Raw genomic sequence first — 26,678 nt, forward strand, 5'->3', positions numbered from 1 at the left:
CTCTGCATCTTGGGGCAGCGGGCAGGACTAGGGACCTGTTCCCGGACTTGTGCCCGTTTTCGACCCTCCCCAGAGATGCCCAGCCTGGAGCTGGATCTCTGAGTGTCAGAGTAGGAAGGACCTTTCCAGATGGTTTTGTTCCGTGTTCACTCCACAAGTGTGTATCGAGTCCCTGCTTTGGGCCCGGCCCGAGGCTGGGTGCTGGGTAGGGGGAGGGGCAGCAAGATGAGTGAGACTCTTGTTGACCCGACCTGCCTGGGGTCTGCACACTGACACAGGAGATGGTCAGGGGTCCTGCAAAGAAAGGGCTGTGGCTGTTGTGACCAGAGCAAGTAGGAGAAGTGCCTAGGGAGTGTCCCGAGCTCATGGGTGACTGACCCTGGGGGGCTGAAGGTTCACTGTACTGGGCCACGGACAGTGAGGGCGAGTTGACTGGGGGAAATTTTGCATGTGTTCTGGTCTTGCAGTGGAATTCCTAGAAAGCACTGCCCGGTGGGGTTCCAGAATCTGAAGTGGACAGAGTGGGCTTCCCTTGATGCGTTGGAGTTTTGCCCTCAGGCCGCCCCCAGTCCCGCACCTGCCCCCCGGGACAGGGATGAGTCGCTAAGGTGCACGGTTTTAAATATTGCTGCTCCACGGTCCATGCCTTCATTTATAGACGGGAGGCAGCCGAGGTCCAGGGAGGGTGCCAGGTGCCGGGACTCCCCCAGTGACTTCGCTGTGGCCCCAGGACTCTGGGCTCTGTCTGCATCACCTGTGTTTGCCTTTGACCCTGAGCCACTGGCTCAGCCTGGCTGCTGGTGCAGTCTTAGGGGCACACAGTCCTTCCCTGCCCCCTTCTCTTCCCCACAGGGGCTCCTCTTTCTGTCCTGGCCGCCAGGGGGTGATTTGTGCCCCAGCAACCTTGCCTTGAGTCTTGCTCCAGGACCGGGAGCAATTAGGAGCGCCAGGCCATGGCGCTGGCCACAAATTAGCTGGATTTATCGAGCTCCCCATGGTGCCCTACCGCCCTCCCTCCCCTGCCTACCTCCAGCCCCGCTCCTCCATCTCCTCCTTCCCAGCGGCCGTCGGAGACCAAACATGACAGTGAGGAGAGGGCAGAGTGGTCACAGCCTCAGGAGGTCCTGGCGCACAATTTTCATGGTTCCAGGGTGGCTTTGTCTGACCGCTCCTCATTACTGCATGCGGCGAGATCAGTTTTATTAAGATGGTGAAGCTCGGAGGAGCGACACTGTTAACGACTTGCTGGAAAAATATAACCCCCCCACCTTTTGGTGGGGGTGACTGTGATTGCTTTTTCTTCCCTTCCTGCTCCATCCCTCGCTTGTTCCCTCCTCACCTATCACCTTTTTCTTTCTGCTCCTTCCCTTGCCCATCGGAGCCGGGAGTCGGGAGCTGGGTCTGGGGGCAGCCGCCGCCTCTCTCTGCCTTTGGGTTTGGGCTCAGCACTTGAGCATCCTCTGGGAGGGTCATCATGCATTTGTCCTGCAGGTAGGGACCCCAAAGGGCCAGGAGCTTTTGATGGAATGTCAGCCTTATCCCCGTTCAGCAGCTGTGGTTTTGGTCTTCGATGCACATACAGCACCGAGAATAAGGACCGGCACGCAGTAGGAGTTCAGCAAACGTTTGTTGACTGACTTTATGTGTGTGGCGTTTGTGTCCCAGCTCTTGGGGAGTTTGCTGCCTGCTAGGGCCCTGGGTGGCAGAGACCTGGGGCTACCTGAGCAGGAGACAGTGATATCATCCTCATTTTTTTAGGGGAGGAGAGGGAGGCCCAGAAGCCTAAGCCACTGAGGTCACACGGGGGAGGACTGGAACGCAGGTTGTAAGTCTCCAAAGAAGGGATGCTCCCTTCGCCACCCAGCGAACAGGCTTCCTGTCTGGTGGAGAAGGAGCTGAGCGCCATGGGCTCAGGGTGCCCGCGGCTCCCGCTGGACGCGCTTCATGGCAAGGGCCCCCCAGACTGCGTCCAGCCCTCCAAGGCCTATTGTTTTGTCCACGTCTTGCTTCCTAAAACTTGAAGTCAACATTTGCAAATCCAGGGATGTCACGTAAAAATATGGATTTCCTTGTTTAAAAACAAAAAAACACAAAACAACAGAAGTCAGCCGATGTAGCTGCGCTTGGCATCACTTTTCCTTATTCTGACCATGGAGATAGAGCCTTTGAGTAGGGGACACCCCCTTGGGTGGGTGTCTGTCTGCCCCAGCCTCCCCCACCTGATCTACTCATTTCTGTAACAGTAGAGGGCACTGGAGTTGTGAACTTTGGTCCAGTCATGGGCTGAGTGATGGGGGAGGGGGGCCTCACTCACCCTTTTGGACCTTGGTTTTGCCTTCTGTGAAATGGGTGTCATTACATTACAGATGTTACAGGGTATCGTCTCCCTTGTGGGGCCACGGATCCCTGGGTAAGGGATGCAAATGAATTAAAAGATCTGGTCTGAGGAAAGTGATCACCATTCTCTATGCTGCTAATCCTTTGGGGTTCAGGTTCTAGAATTCCTGGCAACTAAAGAGGACCCCCTCCAGAAGATTCTAGTCCATTCTATGGTCAGAGAAGGAGGCCTGGTGCTGGGTCCTGCATCGTCAGCCGGGGAGGAGCATCCCAGCGAGGCTTAGTGTGGTGCAGCCAAGTCAGGTTCAGCGTCTGACTGACCGTGGCTTTGAAATTCCATTCACATCGCCCTCAGCACTGACAGGGGAGCAACAGGCGTGCGCCCCCACCCCCAAGACAGCCATCCGGAAGTTGCTTCCTTATTTAAGAAGCGGAACTTGGACAGCAAATTATGTGTTAAAATATTTGCCTACAGCTCTCCTGCCAAGGGGACCCTTTAGGCTGAGTGTTAAATGTTATCCTGCTACCCGCACTGCAGATATTCCAGATCTGAAGATAAATAGTGGCTGCCTCGTGGAATTTGGGGCCAGCCACGGATGCACGAGCAGAGTGTCTAATTGGGGTTGGCAGGCTCCTGGCCCAGCCCCTCCCGGCCTCCATCCCACCAGCCCAGGCGTGCATGAGAAAGTGCTCTCAGAGACGGTCCTTCCCTACAGGCAGAGCCCAGCAGCAAGCTCAGGTTAAGCCAGGGGTTCCACCCAGTGTCCAGGTTCTGGAGGTACTTCCTCCCACCCTAGCCCTGGAGAGCATGCTGCTAGTAAAACCCTCTTTTTTTTTTTTTTTTTCTAGGCAGGCTGTTAGGACAGAGTATGCATTCTCTATTACAGAAAAGTGTTGCTCTAGGAAAAACACTTTGGAAATGGTAGACACCTTCCTAGACTAGGAATTCTACTGGGAGCCCCACAACTACATACAGGGGGATCGCGCAGGAGAACAGGCTTGTGAATTGCAAAGTCAACGTGTCTATACTGTGGGCCCCGGGGGTTGGGTAGGACAGAACACCCCGCCCCCCCCCCCCCCCACCAACCCCGGCGGAGGTCCCGCTGTTTCCGGGAGGAGGTGGGCTTGTCACTTATGCAAGGTCACGGCGGCGGAAGGGGGAGCCAGGACTCGAGCCCAGCACTGTCGTCCCCTGCTCCAGGGAATTTTCTTTTCTTTTCTTTTCCTTTCCTTTTTTTTTCTTTTCTTTCTTTCCTTTTTTTTTTTTTTTCTTTTTAAGGATTTTCTTTATTTATTTGAGAGAGAGGGAGTGAGAGAGAGTATGAGAGAGGAGAAGGTCAGAGGGAAAAGCAAACTCCTCATGGATCCGGAATCCCGATACAAGACTCGATCCCGGGACTCTGGGACCATGACGCGAGCCCAAGGCAGTCGCCCAACCAACTGAGCCACCCAGGTGCCCCCAAGGGGTTATCTTGTCTGTAAGGATGCTTTGGGTGGCTCTGTGCCCTGACATTCTCCATCCTTAGGCTCTGCTAGAACTCCCTTCGTGCTCCGGCTCCAGAGTAAGTCATGAGCTGGTTTGAGTGATGACAGCACCCATAAGACCAGATCGCAGCCATGCTTCTCTCGAGTTTTACTGCGTGCCAGGCTTTGTGTAATATTACTGCATTACAATAATTGAACTTAGATTTTTCTCCGAGAGGGTAAGGGACTTGTCCAAGGTCCTCTATCTGGGAAGCTGCGGCCTGTGGGCTTGAACCCAGACGGGTTGGCTCCACAGGCTTTTCCGTTCTTTGTCCGTTGTCTGGACAGTCCCTGGAGCGTGACTCTGGCTGTCTGCCTCCGGTGTGTCGTCGCTTAATGAGAGTCTGTAGGGCAGCAGCCCGGCCCCCTCAGCCCCGCGGGACCCCGGCACAGCCCTGCCCCGTGCTTCCTGCACCGTTGGGCTCCCCGGCCGAGCCCTGGACGTGCCTCAAATTCACTGTCCAGTGGTTCTCGTTGGTGTGGAGGGGGATGGTGCTGCCGCCCTTTGGAGTCCGCGCAGGAGAGGATGAGAAATGGTGAGGGGCGGTGGGGGGATGCTCCAGTCCTCCGGGGGCCGACTCGTAGGCCTCCCCACTGTCCCCTGGCACCGTTCCCGGCTTCCGCTTTGCTCTCTGCTCCCTTGCACCCTTGCCGTGCACCTTTGCCTCTTCCCGCCTGCCCAGCCCAGCCTCCTCTGGGCTCCTCTGAACCCCACAGGGCTCCTGGCCTCACACGTGATCCTTGCATCCACGGCCATCCATCCATTCGGGCAAGCCTCACCTCTACCTGTCCTGTCCGTCGCGTGCGGGCTCTTCACTGACAATACGAGGTCAGTGTCAGGCAGGGGAGGGACTTGCTCAAGGTCACTCAGGGGCGTGGTGGGGGTACTGCAGCGAAGACTGGGAGCTGGGCCCCTGACGGACGGGGGCCCACACTGCTGGCATTTCCCACCGGTACCTCCCTTCCGGCATCCGTGGATTCATATATTGGCTCGTTCGCCAAGCCCGTCCTTGCCAAGACTCCATGTGGGCTTTGAGGCCCCCAAGATGAATGAGGCCGGGGAGCACCCCGTATGTGGTAGCAAATGTGTGCGTGTTACGCCTGGCATTCAGTAGACGTTCAATACCTGTTTGTGGGGTGAACGAAGGAAAGAATGAATGACCGTGTGTGATTACTCGCACCGGGATGTCTCACGCCTCTGGAGCTCTGACCTTGTTTTCACTGTCCTGGGCCTCCGGCCTCCACTGGGCAGGTACTCAGCCCTGGGGCCGTAGAGCTGGGACCCCCGCTGGTCCCTGGTTGGTTCTCAGGGTGCGCAGGGCTGACCGCTGGCTAAGGGAGGGACCCCCACAGTCCCTCCCAGGAAGAGAAGGGGTGGCCTTCTTACTGAGGTCCCTGCTGGCTCTTGTGGTGGCTGGGGCCCGGGGCCAAAGCCAGGAGACCCTCCCTGGTGTTCACAGACTAAGCCTCCTCCACCCGCCCTTGGAAGTGGTGAGGGCCCACCCGCCCTGACTCGTGAGCTCTAGAAGCCTCACTGAGAAGGCAGGAATTGTTCAGTTCCCAGACCTGGTGGCCTGTGGGCAGCCTGCCCCCACCCCCCCGGGGCTGATCCCCTTTCCCTTTCTCCTGGCACTGGGCTCAGCCAGCTGTCCCTTGCTTGGCTCTTCCGCAGACATCCCCCTTTTGCTCTCCCATGCGGTGGTTAAGGAGTTGAGTTCTGTACTCAGGAGGCCCGGGTTTGGGTCTAGCCCTTCCCAGTACGTGTGACTTGTGGGTGGTCCTGAGCCGTGGTCTTCTCAGCTGCAGAGTGGGGATGCTGACCATACCTTTTGCATAGGGCAGCTCTGATGAGGGCACAGGGTGTGAGTGTGGAACAGTGCTGTGGTCAGCGTCACTCAGGGTGTAGGAGTGGGGAGGGGTGTAGACAGAGCCGCCTCCCTCTCTCCCTGACTTGGTTTCTGCTACCTCTTCCCTCAAGAGGACGGGGCCCCACTTTTCTCACTGGGTGTCTCTGCCGTGCACCCTTTCTGTAGGGTCCCACCTGAGTGAAAGCCCTTTCTCGTGGGCAGTGGTTCAGTGAGACTCTTTAGGCCTGGGGTAGGGCAATCCACTGCTTTCTAATAAAAAGCGGTGAATCGAGAGGGTTTTGTTACTCCTCTCTTTGCTCCTAGAAAGTTCCACAAACCCATATCTTGGGCTCAGGGACTGTGGGGTGTATGGATGTGGTGTTGTGGGCCCACCAGTGTAAGCATATCCTCTGTCTCCTGCTTTGAGGAAGAAGCTGGCAGGACAGAGTGGCCCCATCATACATTAGGTTGAACCATTTGAGGGGGCCAATATTCGACTTCTTTGACCCATGAAGATGGCAACTTCGTATAGTTCAACCTAATAATACTTACCGAATCGCTTGTGTTAACATTTGGCGACGTGTTTCTTTGAAACCGATCTTTTCATTCAGTTGAACTTGACTGAGTCCCCACCGTGTCTGTCTGTCACAGGGGCTGGGGAGACAGTACCGAGCACAGAGCTCCTGCCGTCATGGAGCTTGTGGTCTGGTAGCAGAGCTTTCCAGCTGTCTGTTTCTCTCTAACAAACCACCCCAAAACTCAATGGGCTAAAAGCAACGCTTATTATTTCACACAGTTCTGTGAGCAGAGTGGACTTGGTTGGGGGTCCCCCTTAATATTTCTCGTGTATTTGCCGAGTGAGTTGAATCTGTCGTCATCTGAAGGCTTGTTGGGGTTGGATATCCAAGATGGCGCACTCCCACGGCTGACACTTGGTACAGTTGGGGGGGCTCTGCTGGTGCTGTCCCCTGGAGCAGCTACACTCTTTCCATGTGGCCTGGGGTTCTTGTGGTACGGCAGCCGTGGTCTACTCGGTAGTGTCCTGAGAGACCAGGAGATCCCATGGAAGCTGTAATCCTTCTGACCTAGCCTCAGAAATCCCAGAACATTGCTTCCGTTACATTCTAATGTCAAGGGAGGCACTGCGGCCAGCCAGGCCAAGAGGGCAATTGTGGAGGGGAGTTAGATCTCTCTTCCTGATGGGTGAGAGCAGGGTCTCACTACAGAAGAGCACATGGGATGGGAGGTGTTGCTGGTGCTGTCTTTGGAAAGTGCAGGGTGCCACGGTGGTGGGGGGAGGAAGAAAGTTAACCCACGAAAGCATGAGTGCACATTGTGCCAAAGGGAAAGGCACTATGAGGAAGGAGGACTGGGGATCCATGTGACATTGGTGCTCAGGCTTGGAGGGAACCCTGTTAGCTGGGGGCAGAGTCCCGGGGGAACAAACTTGTAGTTGAAGGGATTGAAAGAAGGTCTGTGTGGCTCCGGGGTAATAAGTCAGTGAAGTCGGCTGAGCCCTTACTGGACCTTCGGGGCTGGGACAAGGACCTTGCAGATGATTGTGAAGGGTTTACAGCTTGCTCAACGGTTTTTCATCGAGTCTCTACCGTGGGGAGACTGTGTAGCTGGGTGGTTAGGTGTTAGACTCAGCTGTGTTTGAAACCTGTCCCTGGTGGCCTTGCTTTGCACCCGTGTCCTCAGAGAAGGTTCCTGGCACGCAGCAGTTGCCCCAGAAGGGCTAGCTGCTCTTGGTGGACTCCTGGCCAGAGAAGGGCCCAAATGCACATCGGTGTGCACAAGGTTGTGCATGTCCGAGAGCAACTAGGCTGTGAGTGGTCCAGGGGGCAGTGTGGGGCTGGGGAGGTGGGGAGCTCTGACCCCCAGGGAGAGGTCCCCAGTCACACCCGCTCAGCTCTGGCCTTCCCAGTCAGCCCCAGGAGGACTGGGGTGGAGCCTAGGAGGGAAAGGCTTCCAGGGCCTGTTCTCCGGAAGTCCTTCCCAGCCCCCGAGGCCCGTGGGGAGAAAAATGAGCTGCTCAGCCTGCTAAGCTTGCTTCCTCTGGGAGGGGTGGTTGGAGAGACCAGTGGGTCACCTGTCGTTTGGGCCAGAGATCACAGTGTCAGAAACTCGGGGCAGGACTTGGGGTGGGCACTCAGGGCTGGTGGCGGCCTCCGAGCCCTTGCCTTCTCTGTGCTGGCTCGGGCAAGGACTCACAGGGCTGGATGGAGGCAAGACCCCAGACGGGCAGGGCCGCCCCCCATGAGCTCGAGCTGGATCACCGGAGGAGCGAAGGTCCATCCATCCATTCAGTCTCTGCGGGCTTCCCGAGTAGCTGCTCCAGGAGGGCCTGCAAATGAGGAGACCCCGAGTGTTGCAGGGGACAGAGCTGTCCCCTCCTGGGCCTCGGGGGGGCTTAGGGCTCCAATAGACCCCAGGCCTGGGGGAAGGGCGTGCTGTTTCACGTCAGAAGTCCCCTGCGTGGCTCTGGATGACCCCCTAGAGTCTGTTTCCTCCTCTGCAAATGGAAAAATAGCACCGTTTACTCTTTTCCCCTTGTGTGAGGTTCAGAGACCGCGGGCAATGAAAGTGCTTTGCGGGGAGTAAAGCCCAGCCGGATGGAGGAATTCCTGTTTTGAGGTCCTGATTCTGCTGCTACTGCAGAAGGCCCCTCCAGGACTGGGTCTTCAGGGGGGTCCTGCTCCCCAGCTTCTTCAGGCCACTGGTCTTCTCTCTCTGGCTTCCCGAGGGGTAGGCTGGCGGGCTGTGTGACCCACCCCCTGCCCCGGGACCTCAGAGGATGGGGTAGGCCCCCACCTTTGCTTGCCTCCCCTCCCCTGCTCCTTGGTGCACAGCCACCTTGCCTTCCCATTAGTAGATAGTGGCAGGGGAGGTGACAGTTCCTTAAAACAGATTTATACTCTTGGATGACTTTATGGGTTTTTGCCTTATAAAAACCCAAGAGTTGACATTCTGATTTATCTACTCCTGAGTCAACAGGATGTACCAGATTTAAAGAGATCAAATGCATTGTAATGTTTGTGGTTCCAGTTGTAGATTAGATGAGCTATTATGGAAAATGCTACCAAGTAAATAGGGCCAGGAAAAAAAAAAAGTAACAAGGGGATAATTTAAATATGTCTATTAAATTGTGTGTTAAGTAAAGTAGCACAAGCATGGTGCCGAATGTAACTTACTATCTGGAGAGTTGGTGTGATAGATAAAGCCGGAATGATGCTTCTCCCCCCCCCCCACCAGAATATTTTTTTTTTTTTTATTAAGGAAAGAGACTGTAAACTAGGAAATTCAGAGACAGGCGCTTGCCTGTGTAACCGTGGTTGTGTGATGACTTATAATATCGAAGGCTCCAAATGATATTTCTCATTTCTTTGCTTTCTATTTCTTCTTGCCACAGCAGCAGCTGATCAGATTTCCTGAGATAAATATGCTGCCTGGCTTTTAATGGGATTTCTATATTGCCGGGAGTTGGCGTGTTCTGATCATAGAAGAACCTAAAAATTGTACATCCCTTAATTGGTAAGAAGAGAGATGTTGTGATGGGCCACAAATGGAAACATTGATTTTTACTGCCTCCGAGCTGTTGCAAGCAGCGTGTCAGGCCACGTTCCCCACCACGGAAGGCGGCAGCTGGCGCTCCGATGAGCTGATTTGTGTTCACAGGTTCCTGACGTTGGGTGCTTGGAAGTGCGCGTTTTGTGCAGATGGGAGAAATAGAGCCCTTACAACATTATCTGTTTCTAAATTGAAATATTTACAGGACTGTGGTTTCCACCTCGAATCGAATGCATTCTTTGGTTCGTTTTTCTTTCTTGCTTTGGTGACTGGTCCATGGGGGTTTAGAGGTTGTGTATGGAAGGCATTGGCTGTCACTGCAGTGTTTTAAGCGACACGCTTGTGTGCACACGTGCGGGTCCACGCGCCTCTTTACATATACGTGTATGTTTGCAACGAGGTTCTTCCACTTAATAGAGATTCCTCTCTTGAGTTCACCTCAGTGCTGGTTTCTGGATGGGTAGATTGTTTTCCAGGACATACCGTGGATTTCCCAGTTCAAGTCTCTGTACTTTAATGAAGAAGTTTAATCCACTGACATTTATTGGGATTACTGATATCGTCTCTGTTTTATTTACCATGATTTTTTTGCACTTTGATTTGCAAGTTCTTGATGTGCCCTATTAATCTCTCAGATTGAGGCTGTGCTCCGTTTCCCAGCTGTGCAGGGAAGGGCAGTGGACAGGAGTTAGGAGGTTGAGTTAAATGTCTTTTGGGTGCTCTGGATATTGGATCCCCCTGCTTTGGTGTCAGGTGCCTCACCTATGAAATGGGAATAACAAGGCTGCCCCGCTCTGTGGGCAGGGGCAGGACTACATGATTGTGTGAACCCCACTTAGCTCTGGGATGTGCAAGCCTGGGAGAGGGGGCTATGCATATGTAACTGAGGCTTTGAAGAAGCGTGTGGAACACTACATGAAACACAAGGCATCATTATGGTCATGAACGCAGTTTCCCGTACAGTTTGGCCACTTGTCTGCATAGTGCTAAGCACAGAATAGGTCATTTATTTTACAGAAATTGGTCAGATGATTCCAAAGCTGGTTCTCACCGTCTAGACTGATCCCGGGGCATGAGTGAGGCCTCAGGGGCAGTTGAGTTTGGGATTTGACTATCTGTGGTTTTACAAATGCATGTGTTTCCTTGATTCCAGGATCAGGACATCTTTGCAAAGAACTGAGCCGACATCACCACCCTGGGAGGCTAGCCGTGTGGCTGGGGAACTTGGCTAAGATATCTCCCTTGCTCTTAAATTGCAAGACTCTTGGGGGGGGGCACGAAACGAAATGTTTAGGTGCTTTAGGAGCGGCGGATGGAGGCTCTGGAGAAGTGTGTAAGAGAATTGGGTTTTCAGGAGACAGAATGCGAAGGCATTTTCACCTCCGTGATGGGTCATGACCCCCCAGCATCCATGCGCAGGGGGAAGATGACAGGAAATCCCCCTAGAAGATTTGCACCAAGAATTAAAGAATCTAGTTGAGAATTATGGCACTGCACGCTACAAAAAAACCCCATATATTAATATACTGAGAGGTGTCAAGAATAATGGACCGTGGGAGGTAGAGTAATTAAATGTATCTTAATAAATGCTGGGCGATTCTTTTAAAACCCTTTCCCAAGACCCCGTCAGCTGACATGGACTGTATTCTTCCTGTTGGCAGGAGGCCTGGAAGGAGAGCCGGAGTGTGATCGGAAAGCCAGCCGCGCGCTGGAAGACAGGAACAGCGTGACAAGTCAAGAGGAGAGAAATGAGGACGATGAAGACATGGAGGATGAGTCAATTTACACCTGCGATCACTGTCAGCAGGACTTCGAGTGTCTGGCAGACCTGACGGACCACCGGGCCCACCGCTGTCCTGGAGGTAATGTTAAATAGCGCCGGGATTCTGACAGGTGGTTATACGGATAATTGGACATAGCAACAGCTTGAAGCCTCAAGTGAGATTAAAGAATTAATAATGTAATTTTACAGTTAATGTCATTTTATTGTGGTGTCTTGGGTACCCCGTATCCGCCTTTTAAATAAAATTAAAAATAAAAGCAACAGCTTTCTGGCAGGCAGGGAGTCGTGGGAGGAGCCCAGTAGTTCCTCCCCCCAATCTGCCATCTCTAGAGTGTGAGCCCGAAGCAAGTAGGGTCTGCACCCTGGATTTCTGCAAAGCCTTTTGGAAACCCAGCAATTAAGAAGTTGTTAGTGTTAAGTTAAGTTGCTTAAGTGTGGAAAGCTGCGTGAAGGAGTGAGCTCCGAGGCCGAGCTTGGATGGGATGGGGGGAATTTCAAAGGCCAAAAAGAGCCCCTCCAGAAAGGGACGTAGTCCCAGTCCTGTGCTCAGCCATCCACATCTCTGAGGAGAAGAGGTAGCTCGGAGCTCTTCTGCCAGACCTGACTGTGGCCCTGTTTCCTGGGACCTGGAAGCCTCAAAGAAAGGGCCCAAGGCCACGGTTTTATGGGAGCAATTTAAGGCATCATGAGACATGTGCATCTGTGTGTCTGGATCCTGTGGGGTGGATGGAGTGGGAGAATGGGGGCCTGTGTATTGCCTTGGGTGTGGCAGCCATGCTTACGGGGTAGGGGGCTGACATAGTTTCAGGCCCTGAGCGGGGAGTCCAGAACATCTGTGGTCCGACATCCCTCTCCATTGTGTCTTTGGTTGCAAGGCTTTGGATGCTGGGTTGTGGGGAGAGGAACTAAAATCTTAGACAGTATTCCAAAGGGAACCTGTCTCCTATTTTTGAGGGGGCGGGGACCATTGCTGCTAGGAAGCAGGTTGGGGCTCAAAACTCTAGCTTCTTCTACCTTACATGCCTTTTTAGAAGTTTGAAAGCCAAGTGTTTGGGGAACTATAACTCTCCCTCTAGTGACAGCTGTACCTGCACAGCCTTGGTGAGACAAAACCCCCTATTCTCAGTCTCTGGAGGAAACAGATAACCAAAAACAGTGGACCCAAGAGGTTTCTTACAGTTTTGGACTTTTGGGGGGCTCAGCAGACCAAACCCCAGTCATTTGGAATTTGTGCTATTTCAACCACAGGCAGAGGCGATAGCCAACTTAGAAGCTTAGGATCAGAATTGGAGGATATATGGGGTTGGCTTTTCAGGCCCCCCATTTCCTGAGGGGAAATACTGAGGCATGAGAGGGGGCGGTGATTGACCGAGGTCACCTAGGGATTTGGTGGCTGAGCCAGGACCTCTCCAGGACCCTGGGCTGTATATGCTCATCCTGCTTGAGAAAACAGTAGATGGCTTGTGTCTTTCTTGATGTAGCCCAGAACTGAGGTGGTATCAATGATATGGGAATGAAATATTGTTCCTGACTTGAAACACAATCAATGAATTGATCTTCTAATTAAGGGTTAGAAAATACTCTTTATTTTTGAAGTGTGAAAGAACACTTGGGGCTCGCCTAGCACCATCCCAGGGCCCCTCAGGGACCCCTGCAAAGTGATGCTGCGTTGAGTCTCCATGGCTCTCGGAGTGGGGCCCCATGACCAGCACCACTCAGTTCTTCAGAACCAAGGAGATTCTCTTGTCTCTCTCCACACTTTCGAGAATGGTGGTGTTTCCAGGTGGTGAAGGGCCAACGTGAGGCTTCAAGGCTGAATATTGGGGTTCTTTGCTGGAAGTGGTCACTAATTGTGCTTCAGTCCTGAGCAGGCTTCTTTTCCCAGTGGCTTTCACTTCTCTCCATCGCCGCAGCCTGGTTGACATCACGATGGCTCTGTCTGCGGGGCCCTCAGCCACTGACTCTCCCATCTGCTTCCTAGTAAGACCCCACTAATGACCTCCATGGGGACGTGGGAGCCAGGAATCTCTAAGCCCTGGGGCATCGGAAGGGAGTCAGAAATTCCTTAAAAGAGTATGGGAAACGACCTTGCCTAATAGCATCCCTGAGAAATTCATTACCGCCCAGGAAAGGTGTGACCCAGTCTGGGAGAGTCTCCCTGACATGGAAGAAGAATGTCAGGAGTGATTTTCCCTCAGGTCTTAGGTTCTAAGGATTACCCAGTGACAGGATAAACCCCTGGGAATTGTGTGTGTGTTATTCAAAGCAGGTCCTTACCTCGGCCGCCTGCACACTCTCTGATCTGCCGTGGTTTCCCACTGTGTCCCCAGAGATGTTTCTGGAACTATTGGGGTGGGCATCGGGGCCTGTCTGAGGGGGCTCTGATACCCACTCCAGTCAGAGCTGTCCACATTAAAAAGTCTTCTATATATTGGGCTGTATATTGGGATGTGTGATAATTGGCTTTTGCTTTAAAAACTTGGAACTGGCACAAAAATGCAATAGCAGCCCTCCCGGGCCAGGCTCGGGGGCTGCTGGAGCCTCACCATTGGTCATCCAGCCGCTGGACTAGGGCTGGGGCAGGTGGGCAGTGTGGACACTCTGTCCCCCTGGAGGGAAAGGTGGACCCTCAACAGCCTGACAAAGGCCATTTCAGAGAGGACTACACTGTGCCGAGGCTGGGCGGGCTCTGGGCGCTCAGCAGATGTTTCTGAGGGAACAAACAAGTCTTGTTTGGAGGGAAGGCAGGGGCCCTCTCTGCTTTTGAGAATTTGGGGCCTAAGGGCAGCGCCACCTGTCAATCCTACAGTCTGCGCCTCCGGGCATCGGAATTAGGCATTGGGTGTGAACAACACTCGTCCTCAATCATTCCCTGCTGGGAGCAGTCACTGCCCGAATGTGGAGACATCTCCTCACCAAGCAGGTGTGTCTTGGGTAGGTGGTGTGAGTTTGTGGGGCGCCATCTTGAATGTGGTTCTTTTAAAGAATTGCTTTAGCAGCGTGACCTCTTGGTTCTTTCTGTCTTTCTGTGGCCGTGGCGGTGGGGGTGGGGCAGTGCCGGGTTTCGTCAGAATCTGGGAGAGTCGCTGAGGTTTGGAGATTTTCTGAGGTGGTGGGAAGCTCCCCATGGAAGATGGGTTGGGGCACTTCCTCCCAGGATGGCATTGGTGGCGTGCAGATGGAGGACAGGCCCCTAGAGCTCTGCACTGAAGAACCCGCCCTTGAGGAGATTCTGGAGCTTGGGAAGGCCCTCTCTCCTCTGTCCCTTCTCAGGAGTGGCTCTGCTGGGGCCAGGAGAGGCTCTCGAACCATGGACTTCAGAACCCAGATCTCTTCCTTTCTCCCTCTTTCTCTCTCCGTCTTTCTGCATCACTGTCTCTCATTCACGTCTGAGGAGAAACCAGCCTTAAACCCACAGAGCATCAAATGTGGCATCCTGAGGACACGAAGTGAGATAAACCAAGAGCCATTGGCTCTGTGGCTGCTCACACCCATGGAGCTGATTCCTCCTTGTTCTCCTCCAGACCCGGCCCACTGGGGGCCATGTTTGCGGGTCTGGTGTGGAGGGCCCATGCCATTTTGCATTCTGTGTTTCTTGCTGAACGTTTTCTGAATGGATTCCCAGGCTGCAATGTGATCTTCTCCATTATCCCTTTTTCGGGTGGGAGGGGGAGCCCTCTTTTTTTAAAGACAGCAGCCCTCAAGCAGATAAAGCTCGGGTGGCTGGTCTTGTGTCCACACACTACAAAAATATGCAGTTTAGACCCATCCGCCAGGAGATGAGGAGATTTACCACAGCGTGGACAGAGGCTGACTTGATGCCTGTGATGGGCTTGTTTGTGCCTCACGGAGCCTCATTTGTGGGCCCTGGATGAGGAAATGGCCAGATCGTCTGATGGCTCTCTGAACTGATGCTAGAAAGTTCCCGTTACTTGGGGCCCTGCTCACTGGGACGATGTCAGAACAGGGAGTGAGCTAAGTTTACGTTGACCCAGTTTGTGAAGTGTCGGCCAAGCACGTGTGGACCCTATAAGCGGTGGCAGGGGGTGTTTTTCATCATCTTCTAGAAGCCCAGAGGACTTCAATTGCTTTAGAAACTATCTCTGGGAACTTCCTGGGGCCCCATGGAAACAGGTATGAGAGGTTTGATTCACCCAGGGGCTGATTCCAATTTTTTATGTGCTCATTGAAGCAGGTCAGCTGTGGACCTTCAGTCTGGATTCAGGGGGAATGTTTTACAGCTTTCTGGTATGAAGACTACCTTTTAAGGAGACTCTGTGATTTAGACTGACTGCTGCTTTGGCCCAAATTAATGAGGCTGACTGCCCGAGGACATTTGGGTGCTGGGTCTGTGCTGTTGTAATGTTTTACATCTCACTCGAGTAGGGACGCTCCTCATTCTGTTAGAACTGGGCTGTCAGCAGGGGTGCGCACTGTGCCAGTTGTGGAACCTGACAGGTCCCCAGGGCTGGAGCACCTGACAAGCTTTTGGAGATCCCTAGCCTCTTTGCTAAAGGCACCACGGGTGTGATTAAGGTTTTCATTGTTGGTAGGGCGAGGCAGATGGAGTCTCTTTAGAAAGACTGAGGTTTCTAACTCTGGGATCATCTAGGCACTTGCTCTATAGACTAGAAATTGTCTTCAGGACCAGGTTGAAGCCAAGCATGTGTTTCTTCCTCCAGGCACCATTGGGGGATCTCCGAAGCAGACCAGGCTCCTCACTGGGCACAGTGAGGCATCCTTGAAGTACACGGGGTCCCTGCCACCCCCCAGGGCTCCACGTGTGGGCCGCAGCCTCCCTGATTGCTCTCCCCACAGCCCCACCTCTGACATAGTGCATGGCATGGGTCAGATTCTGTGGTTATTCTGCAATAGTTTTTTTTTTTTTTTTTTTTTTAAGATTTTTAAAATTTATTTGAGAGAGAGTGAATGAGTGGTGGGGAGGGGCAGAGAGAGATGGAGAAACAGACTGGGCACTGAGCAGAGAGCCTGATGCGGGGCTCGATCCCAGGACCCTGAGATCATGACCTGAGCTGAAGGGAGACACTAACCGACTGAGCCACCCAGGCGCCCTGAGCGATAATTTTTAATTTGTTCATCGCTGGTCTCCCCCACTACTTTGAGCTTTATGAGGACAAGAACCATGTCCGTTTTGTTCCCTCTTATGCCCTAGCCCGATGCCTGGCACACAGTGGTGCTTAATACGTGCTTGTTGGATGAAGGAATGAGGCCACCTCGTCCTCCTAAAGGTCCCAGCTGGGAGAATCTGTTTTTCACCATTCATCCCCATTTTACACATCAGGAAGCTGAGGCTCAGAGAGTTAGGGGATCTTGGTGAAGGTTACAGAGCTTGAGCTAAGATTCGAGGTCTGAACAGCTCACCCAGAGAACATAGACTGGGGACAGTGAATGATTTCCAACTAAATTCCAGACCGACACGGCTTTTTTGAATGCTCAACTTAAAAAAAAAAAAAAAAAAAAATGGAGATGGAGAGGGATTTGTTCAAATAGCAACAGCAAAAGAATATGCTCCCTGTGGGTTAATTTTGCTGCTCCCCCTTTGGCTGCCCCCACTTCCTGAGGACTGGGACCGAGGCGTGTTTCCCCAGCCTCTTCGGAAAGGCAGACCCGCCTTTTCTGGCGAAGGTGAAACGCTGCTGTGTAAAAAGCTGGGTGGAAAGTTAATTACACCCTGGTTTGTTCAGCTGTGGCCAGAGTGACCTGTGGGCCCTAATTACGGGGCTGGGGCTGCGTGAAGGCTGGCATCTTTGCCAGCCTCGTTCCTGTCCACCGGCTGGCGGGATCTTGCCTTTGTGCGCTGGCTCAGGCCCTTTCTCGCTCCGGCAGCATGAGTGGGGGTGGTCCTTGCCTCATTGCTTGGGGCGCCCCTCGTACTGGTTCCATTTGGGCAGAGTGGAGTCGGCACGGGCAGCCGCAGGGCAGTGCACTGCCAAGTGCACAGGTGCAGGGCGTGAGTTCCTTCTGCCCACGGGGAGCGCGCATGGCACCTTGGTGTCAGCCGGCGTCTCGCAGTGCAAAAGGCCTGGGGGCTTGAGCACAATTAATCCCCCCACATCAAGAGCTTTCCTGCATGCAAACAGCATCCAGCTAGAAAACACGGAGCAAGGAAGGCTCCTGCTCACGGCAGTCACGGAAGGTATAAAGACCAGGCAACAGACCCGGGAAGCCACATTCAAATGTTTGGAGAGGACAAACAAGCCAGCAATATCAGCTACGGAAGGACACAAAAGACTTCACTAAACGAGGAGGCAGACCTTCTTCTTGGGTGGAAAGATTCAATATCGTAAATAGGTCAGTTTCCCCTCGGTGAACCTGTTAACTTTAGGTTAGCCCGTGAAAATAACAGTGGGATTGGTTTAGAAATGGACGAGCTGATTCTGAAGTTCGTTAGGAAGGAGAGACATCAGGGAGAGGAAGGGAGATCCTGATTGAGAGGAGCGATGGGAAGGACTGGTCACCAGGCCAGATTGTCCAACACGTTCTGAAGCCATAGGAATCTGAGTGGTGTGGGAGAGATGAAGGCCGGGAAAAGAAAGCGGAAAGGGATGTGAACGGAAATGGAAACGCAGTGTGTGAGAGGTGTCAGTGTATGTCGGCGGAGGACAGGTGGGTCAGTCAGTAATCGGGATTGGGGTGGTGTGGAGCCATCCCGGGAAATGGAAATTGGATCCCTCTCCTCCAAAAGCCAAAACAAATCCCAAATGGATCAGAAATCTAAACAGAAAAAGAAGACTTGAAAAGACTAAAGGAAAACATGAGTGGGCTTTTAAAGAATATGAGAGGATCAGAGTGGGGAAGCCTTTTCTAAATATAACTGTAAACCCAGAAGCCATAAAACAAAAGTCAAATATTTGGCCACATAAAAATAGGACATTTCTGCATAGCCAAAACCGTGATAAATCAAACCAAAGACACGTATCACGGGCAAAAAATATTTTTCCTTAATGTGTAAGAAACTCCTACCAACACTAAGAAAAGAACCAATAAATCGACAGGAAAGCAGGGTGAAGTCTGGGCTGCCTGAGGCCAGCCCCTTCTCAGAATGGTTGCTGCCCCTCTGATCTTCAGATATTTTGAATATCTCCCACGCGCAAAGAACAGGAATGGAACCGGAAAACGATGTATTAGTGAGCTCTTACACATTTAGGAAGAAACCTTCTTTAGGAGAAGAGAACCATACATTTTTTTTTTTAAAGATATATTTATTCATTTGAGAGCTCGAGAGAGCTCAAGAGAGTGAGAGTGGGGGTGGCCGAGTGGGAGTGGGGGGGAGGGGCAGACTCAGGGGGAGAGAGGATCTCAAGCAGACCCCAGGCAGAACCCAGTGGCATGGGGGTCCATCTCACAACCCTGAGTTCATGACCGGAGCCAAAATTAAGAGTCACTCAGGTGCCCCGAGAACTGGTAATTTAGCCCGCAAGAAACTACCTACCATTTTTAACCTACCAGATTGGCAAAGACCAACATGTTCACCAGCCCATTGTGCTGGAAAGGACATATAGCCTAGATGCCAAGATGTGGGGTCTTGTTCTCCTCTCTGTCCCCAGGGTGGCCTTGGCCGATCGCTAGAACACGTAGTAGGTGTTCAAGAAGAGTTTGCGGATCTTGTCCCCAGGGAGGTCGCAGCCTCTGTGGGGCAAGAGCTTTGAACCATAAGGCAGCCTGTGGCAATGCCATGGGTAAAGGGCTCTTAGGTGTGAGGTTGTAAAAAGAAAGGCTCCATGAACCACGGCTGGACACACTTCAATTAATGCATCATCAGCAGGGGGAGTTACAGAAGAAAGAGACAATCTACTCTTCGAACAAGTACTGAGCATGTACTGCATGTAGGAACTCTTCTGGGTGCTGGGGATGGAGGAACTGTTTATTTCCCTGAAAGGTAACACAGCGGAGAAGGTATTCACATCACAAAAGCATTCCGTGACTTGTAAGGTGCTGAGTCCTAGGCAGCCTATTTATTTTTTAAATTTTATATAGAGTTTTAAACTTTTTTTAAAATTTATTTGTCAGAGAGGGAGAGAGAGAGAGCGCACAAGCAGGCAGAGTGGCAGGCAGAGGCAGAGGGAGAAGCAGGTTCCATGCTGAGCAAGGAGCCTGATGCGGGACTGGATCCCGGGACCCTGGGATCATGACTCGAGCTGAAGGCAGCTACTTAACCGACTGAGCCAGCCACTTGCCTGTTTAAAGGAGGCTTTCCCAGGGCCTTTAAAAGATGCTTCCTGGCGCACCTGGAAGGTGCAGTCGGTTCAGCATCTGACTCTCGGGTTCGGCTCAGGGTGTGATCTCAGGGTCACGAGATCGAGCCCCGTGCCAGGCTCTGCGCTGAGTGGGAAGTCTGCTGGGGATTCTCTCTCTCCTCTGCCCCTCCCTTCACCCTGTGTGTGCTCTTGCTCTCTCTCTGTGTCTCAAGAATAAATAAGTAAATAATAAAGAAAGTAAATAAATAAAAGGGGCTTCCATGAACATAGACGTTGTGCCCACACCTCTCTGAGAGGGTGCTGACTTTCTGTGCTGGCCTGCGACTGCGTTGCCATTTTGGAGGAAAGCAGACGGGCATGGCGAGCACCCGGCCAGTCTGGGTCTGCCTGGCCCATGGTGAGACCAGAACCTTCCCTAAATTGCCTGTTCCCTGCCCTCCGAGTCCCTTGCTAGGAGGTGCGTGGGGCTGTGGTTTTCTCTGGGCTCGGGCCTTGGGTCCTGGCTCCTGGCGGACCTGTGGAAGGGAGTTGGTTTTAGGGGCTGGCATCATTCCTTGCCTCCTGGGAGGCCTGCAGGGGTATAGAATGTATCCCCCTTGCCTTGATTCTGTGGAGCAAACGCTGCTATCACTTTGTGGGGCCTGTAGGTCTCTCCAGAAATCGGACACCACATCTAACAATATAGAAGTCAGGGGTCAAGGTGGGAAGAATCCACACATCTCTTGGTTTCCGCGGGAAACAGTGTGTCCATGGGTGTGTTCCGAGGCTTCTCAGTGCTTTCCAAAGTGGGGAGGATCTTCTCCTACTGTCCCACCCAGCTAGCCTGACTACCTCGATGTGCCCAAGGGTGGATTTTTTTGTGTCTGGGGGTGGACCAGAGTGGAATTCAGGTATGGTGCTCAACACGGGGAAGGAGTCTGCTGCAAACACCCTCTGGGATGAGTCTCAGTGAGGAGACCCTGGAGAGGTCTTGGGAGAGTGAAAGGGACTGGCCTGGGACTGGCCCACTCTGGATCCTGGTTTCCTCTCCTTCCCTGGCAACAGCCAAACCTTCCACTGGTTTCCTGTTATTAGGACCAGGATGTACACCCAGGGGGACCTCAGGGTCCTGGGAGGAAAAGACAAACCCCAAGCTGGTGTTCAGGCTGGTTGCATGTGTACTTCCGGGTCCAGTCTGCTGTCATCCATTCCAGCTTGGAAGTTTCTAGAAGGTAGATGTCATGCCAGGAGGTTGTGATACCATACCTACTGTGAGTCTGGGGCTATGTGTGTGTGTGTGTGTGTGTGTGTGTGTGTGTGTGTGTGTTTGTGAGACAGAGACACCGAGTTTCTATTAACAAGGAATGTATAATCTAGCTAGAAAGTGAAGTTGCCATGATCCTTTGGGTTGCCTGGCACATAGTAGTTCCTCAATTAATGTGCTGTCTGTATACTCAACTCCAGCTGACAAGTCAAAAAAAAATGCAGATTCATTGGCTCAGGGAACTGAGAAGTAAGGCTAGCTTCAAGCATGACCCTCCAAGGACACACTTCAAGGTTGTCTCTACAAACCCCATACCCAAGTGTTCATTGGCAGGGGTGCTGCCTCCAGGACCCCCCGCCCCCGCTTCCTCAGAGAAAGAGCAGCCTCTTTCCGATTGCCAGGACAGAAGTCCTCAGGTTGACTCGTAGAGGAGCAAGCAGCCAGGACCAAGGCTTATCCCTGAGAGCATCCCTGAGGCTGGGTGGGGGGAGACAGCCCTGTATAGTAGCTAGACTTGGGCTGGTGGGAGTTGGAGTCACCTCCATCTAGACCCCTGGGACTGAGAATTGGGGCGTGGGCTCCCAGGATGTCTTCTGTAGGAGGAAGGAGGGACATGTGGGCAAACTTGGAAGAGTATAATCGTTGATTCAAATGCCAGATAGCCCAGCACCGATGGTCAAGTCCATTCACTTTGCTCTTGATGGGATCTAGCGATCTCATCTCAGAATTTTAGGGGGGCAGTTTCCTTCTAACCCTATTCTCAAACCCTTATTCTCAACATAGCTGGTGCATAAAGCCAGTCAATGTAGAGTGCCCTTAGGCTGTCTGAAAGCCTGGACTGGGACAGGCTCTTCAGTGAGGTAGGACTTAGGACTTGTCTAAGGTCACACAGGGAGGTGGTGGCTTAGTGGGTGCGCCCCCCCTTTCCCCAGGAGGTGGCTGGTAATACCTAGGAGGCAGTGCAGCTCCCAGGACGGACAGGGGACAGGGGCTGGACCCACAAACCTCACATCATCTGGACTGGACGTTTTCTTTGTTTGCTTCGTGCGGAAGAGTGACTAGGGCACTTGAATTCTTATAAACTTCCTGGAAGTTGTGCCCCTCCCTGGGTGGGGGGTCCCACAGAAGCTGGCCCGCCCTCCCTTCCCTGATTCTGACCCTTTGGGGGCAGAGTTCTGGGAGAAGCAAGTCATGTCCTGGAGGCATCCCCCGGCTGCTGGGGCTCCGGGACATTGTGTCCAGCCTTGGGCCCAGGCTGGAGAGAGGCCGGGCAGCCATCGGGTGGGTCTGGTCTTGAGGCTTGAGTGGCTCAGGTGCCCAGATGGTGTGTGTGGGGGGAAGCTACAAAATCAGTCTGCGGTGCGGGCTCCTGAGAAACCCAGGGTGACCCCAAGTCATATCACCCACCATCAGCTTCAAGGGGAAGGAGGAGGCAGATAAAGCATTCCAAAATCGCAATACCAAGATGTTTTTCTTTATTCTATTGGTATTTCAGTAAGAAGTGTTTTTCCCCGATGAATACATGTATATTCCCCAAATCTCAGTGTCACTGAGCAAACCCAAGGTCCGTTATGTGCACTCAGGTCAATCCCTTTCCTGTCAAGACTACAGTTCCGTTAGTCCAGCCCTCCTTGCTCCTGTCTGACACCGCTGTCACTGATGGTCAGGATACAGGGACCAGAGCCCTTTGGAGAAGCCCTGGTGCTTTCTCCTAGAGGTGCGTGTGCGTTCCTCAATCTGTTGGGCGTAAAGACCTGACAGTTGTGTTTCCCGAATACTCAATCTTAGTTTCCTCCAATTTGAGGTTTGAAAAGCTTGGAGAAAATGCCTGTCAGTGAAGATTGGAATAACCTCCAGCTGGATCCTGACCTGGTTTGAGGGTACAAGGGGCAACTAGAAAGTATTGTTCTCCAAGAGTCCTTTATTAGAGCTGAAAGCTATCAATGGTCTTTTCCTGTGTCCCTTGCCTAGGCTACAACTCCCCGCGTCCAAAAGAACAAAATAAACTACTGCTCAGAAGAAAAATGTGTTCTGTAGAACCACAGCACCCCCTGGTATGTATTCATTCATTCATAGGGTCACTTTTTACAGCACCTACTATGAGCTGGGAACTATTTCAGGCACAGGGGATAGAGTTGTGAGTGAAAGGGGCAGTGGTTTCCAGCCTTCTGGAGCACGTAGCCCTCGCTGGCTTTGGCCACAAGATTCCTAAACTGACCCCTGTGTAGTTACTTTGTTCTAAAGAACCGGCCGGTTCCCTCTGCGGTGTAGCTGAGTGCCGGCCAAGGCCCGTGTGAGCGCTGTGAGCGGGGAAAACAAGTAGCGGGTTCCCTGCCAAAAAGGTTAGTGTGCTTGGAGGCTGTGTCAGCAGAAGCAGGACGGGGAGGCAAGACCTCAGTTCTACATGTTGTTGGAGAGACCAGGGCTAGGAGGGGTTTGGGGGAAGATGGAGAGGGGCTGGTCCTCAAAGCCATGCTTGCAGTTTGGGAAGTTTGGCTTCTCGGTGATTGGTGTCAGGAAACTCAACCCTAATTTGCCTCAGTCAAGTAGGGGAATTGAGTGGCTCAGGTAACTAGAAAATGCAGACGTAGTCAGCACTAGCTTCAGGTGCGGCTAGATCCAGGGACCCTGACAAAGGCCTGGGAACCCGGTCTTCCTGTGTCTCCTGGCTCTGATGAATGGAAGCTGTTTTGGCTTTTGGCTCAGGCAGAATGGAGTGCTCCAAATGGCAGACCCAGAGATGTTCCCCAGTGGAAATCAGGGTGCTGCTAGCAGAAGAACGGGGCGACGGGGGGATGGTGAATGCTGTCAGGCTGCATCAGCCCAGAGAGGGAAGGAGCTTATGCCATTTAACCAGAGTCCAGCCAGAGTAGATGACCTGACTTGCAGGGGTTGGGGGACAGTGAGCATGGCTAGTCCCACCCATACAGTGGTCAGCTGCCTCTGATGGCGATCCGGTGGCTGATAGCTTTCCTATCACTTCCAGATAGAATTTATGGATGCACAGGGCTGTTCAAAGCAGCGGGGGAGCCAGGGGGAACAAGGGCATCATATAAAGGTGCTCTTTATATGTGGGCCAGAGTGAGTGTCCCTGTGGCCCCTTGAATGGGTCTTGGTTCTGTCCCTAGAGCACTAAGATTAACTGAGAGAGGGGTTCCTCCAAACCTCGAGATCCTGTGATTGGCAACCCTTAAATGACACCCTAAACTCAGGAAAATAAAGAACATCCCCAAACAAAATGAGAAATCAACTAAATTTATCTCCTGCTGGCTGGGGCGTGTGGTTCAGGGAGTGCAGCCAGCAGGGGATCGGCCTGGCCTCGTCTTAGAGAGGGAGTCATCCACTGCTTGCCATGCTGTGGCAAAGGCTTGGTGGGGCTGGGGTACGGGTGCGGGTGGGGGAGGGGCCGGGGGTGCTGGTTGGGGGGCACGGTTTCCGGACCGGCAAAGAGCAAGGAAATCTGAAATTTAACTCTGGCACTGGTCTAAAATAAAGCTGAACTATTGGTGGAGTGTTTTGGCAGTGTTTTTAAACACTGTGTGTGCCAGCTCAGGGAAAAAATGTACAGGGGATTATAAAATGCTTCATTTTGTGTTAAACAGTTTTATTTTGGAGTTGATTGGCTAGAATTTGGCTGCCGTTGGGAATGACATCATTGTTCTGGGGAAAGGGGCATCTGGGAGGACTGGGGCTGTGGGGCACTGGGCAGGTGGGGGGAGCACACACACCCGGGGCGCCTCCCCTACCCCACCCCCCTGGATGCCGGAAGTCTCTGCCTGGCCATGTGATTGGCTGTTTGTGTCATCACTGCCAAGTGGCAGAGGGTGACAAGGCCAGATCTCCTGGAGCAGGTCTGCCCCCTTGGAGGGCTGGTAGGGGCTGAGTGGTGAGGAAGTGGCAAGGAGGTATCTGAGGGCTGGGGGTAGGGAGTCTGGGGAGGAGAGACGGTTGGCATCTGTCTGTGGCCTTCCAGCTGCTTCCCAGCATCTGTTCCCAGGGCAGCTTCAGCCCGACTCTGGCCCTCTCCTGGTGCACTCAGAATGAATCCATTTCACGGACCCGGGCCTGCCTCTCCTGGCCTCTCCCTGTTCTTCCCCTTGAGATTGCTTATTCCTGCCCCAGGGCCTTTGTTCCACCTCTCCTCTCCACCTGGATGCTCTTTCAGGTTTTCACAAGGATCGCCCCTTTGCTTCCTCGTGGGACTTAGCTGCAGTGTCCCCTGCATAGAGAGGCCCTCTTTGACGGTCCCGCTCCTCAGCCAGGGTTGTTCTCCTTCACTGTCTATCGCATCATCCCCTTTGATGTCCTTTCTGGCGGTTCTTTTTATTTGACATTTGCTTTTTGATTTGCTTTCTGGGCTTTGCTGTTAGAAGGTGACCCTCTTGAGAACAGTGTTGTGCTCTTTCTTGTGTCTGGATCTGTCTCTGGCCTACCACAGGGCTCAGCACACAGTAGGTGCTCAGAAAATAGCTATTGAATGATTTGTGGGAAGTGATGCGGGTGGTACCAGGTTGTTCCACTTGTCACTCCTGTGCGTGGCTAAGGCCCAGGGATTCTTGGGGACAGTCTCCCGTGGTCTGGAGAGGAGCCTCACTTCCTCTCCAATGTCACCATGCCACCACACCTCTGCACACCTCCCTTCCTGCCTCAGAAACTTCTTCCCACTTGCTTCCCAAGACCGTAAAACAAACCAGAGTTTGTGCGCCGCTCTTCCAGGGGATATGGATGTTTTGCATGCTGGACTTCTAGTTTTTTATGAAGTGCCTACTGTGTGCCAAACCCCAGTAAGGTGTTAGGGATTAGCAGGACTCTGCCCTCGGGAAGCTTTTGTCCTGATGGGTGGGGGAGGCGGGTAATGCAGAGGTAGATGGACAAATGCATAACAAGACCTGGGATGCACACAGGGAGCACGGGAGGATCGTAAGGTCCCTGGGATGGGATTCAAGGAGCCCCAGTGGACAGTCTGCATCTCGGGGGGGTCCAGCCAGGGTAGTTTGTTTCCCTGAGAAAGGGGTGGCAGAGCTGCAGGGAGAAGTGCTGAGTCACAGAGGGAAGGGCCTGGGGCGGAAGGGGAGGAAGGGGCATGGGTACCTAAGGAGGCTTTGCCCGCTGACCACCTTTACCACGGGCCACTTGCCTCACCACTGATTTTTTTTTTTTTTTGAAATTTTCTGTCACTCTCACTGATGACATATTTTACACTGCATCCTCTAACGGCTTTTTATCACCATCTTTGCAAACACCTTGTGTCGACACATTTACTTAAAAATTGTTTAAAAGATACCCCGTTAGTCAGGGTCCCAGCAGAAAACAGATGGTACTTTCAAATGAGGTAATTGAAGAGCATTTAATAAGGGGCCCTTTATGGAGGTGGGTAGGTCGAAGGCAGGCCAACAGGGATGGGGAGCATTTTTGGGGACATCCTGGCGATGTTGGAGAACCTAACGGGGCAGGGGGAGGGCTTTGGCTGGAACTCGGAGGAGGCTGCCACCGTCACAGAGCTCCCTGGTGACAGGCAACCTGTGACAAGCCAGGGACCGTGCCGGGAGAATAAAAACCCCACTCTGTCCCCTCCTACTCTCCAGTCTCTGCAGGAACCATGGGCTGAACCTAACAGGAGCCCCCAGAGCAGAGGAGCCTATCAGCTTCGGTGGGGTAGAGGGCAGGGCGGAGAAGGGAGGAGGGTGGGTCTGGAGGGGCCGGTGACCAACGCCCCCTGCATCACCCCTGCCCCTGCAGCTGGCTTGGGTGCTGCTGAGAAGCCAATTTTTGGAGATGAACCCCAGTTTTTTTTTTTTTTTAAAGATTTTATTTATTTATTTGCCGGGCAGAGATCACAAGTAGGCAGAGAGGCAGGCACAGAGAGGAGGAAGCAGGCTCCCCACTGAGCAGAGAGCCTGATGCGGGGCTTGATCCCAACACCCTGAGATCATGACCTGAGCCGAAGGCAGAGGCTTCAACCCACTGAGCCACCCAGGCGCCCCTCAACCCCAGTTTATAAAAGAAGTTTTCCTGTGTGGGTTTGTTTGGGGGCGTTGGGACCACGTGTTTGTGTTGGAGCATGGGGCTCTGTCAGGCTGCCCTGGGGCTTTTGGCTCTTGGTTTTCTCTTTCCCCCGCACTTGGTACTAGACTGTGACTCGGTCTTGTGCCATC

The 26,678-nt window shown here is 53.0% G+C and overlaps 1 protein-coding gene across 1 annotated transcript in view; it reads left to right on the forward strand.

Annotated features, from left to right (window-relative positions):
* ZNF423 (zinc finger protein 423) overlaps nucleotides 1-26,678 on the forward strand; it is a 268,424-nt gene that overhangs the window by 35,100 nt on the left and 206,646 nt on the right. Inside the window, exon 2 of the mRNA XM_032854539.1 lies at nucleotides 10,940-11,140. Coding sequence (XP_032710430.1) covers nucleotides 11,044-11,140 — 97 coding nt within the window. The 5' untranslated portion in view covers nucleotides 10,940-11,043. The remainder of the gene's footprint in view (nucleotides 1-10,939; nucleotides 11,141-26,678) is intronic.

Source organism: Lontra canadensis, unplaced genomic scaffold (assembly GCF_010015895.1).
Source record: "Lontra canadensis isolate GAN:19392208 unplaced genomic scaffold, GSC_riverotter_1.0 scaffold8, whole genome shotgun sequence".
Taxonomy (NCBI): Eukaryota; Metazoa; Chordata; class Mammalia; order Carnivora; family Mustelidae; genus Lontra; species Lontra canadensis.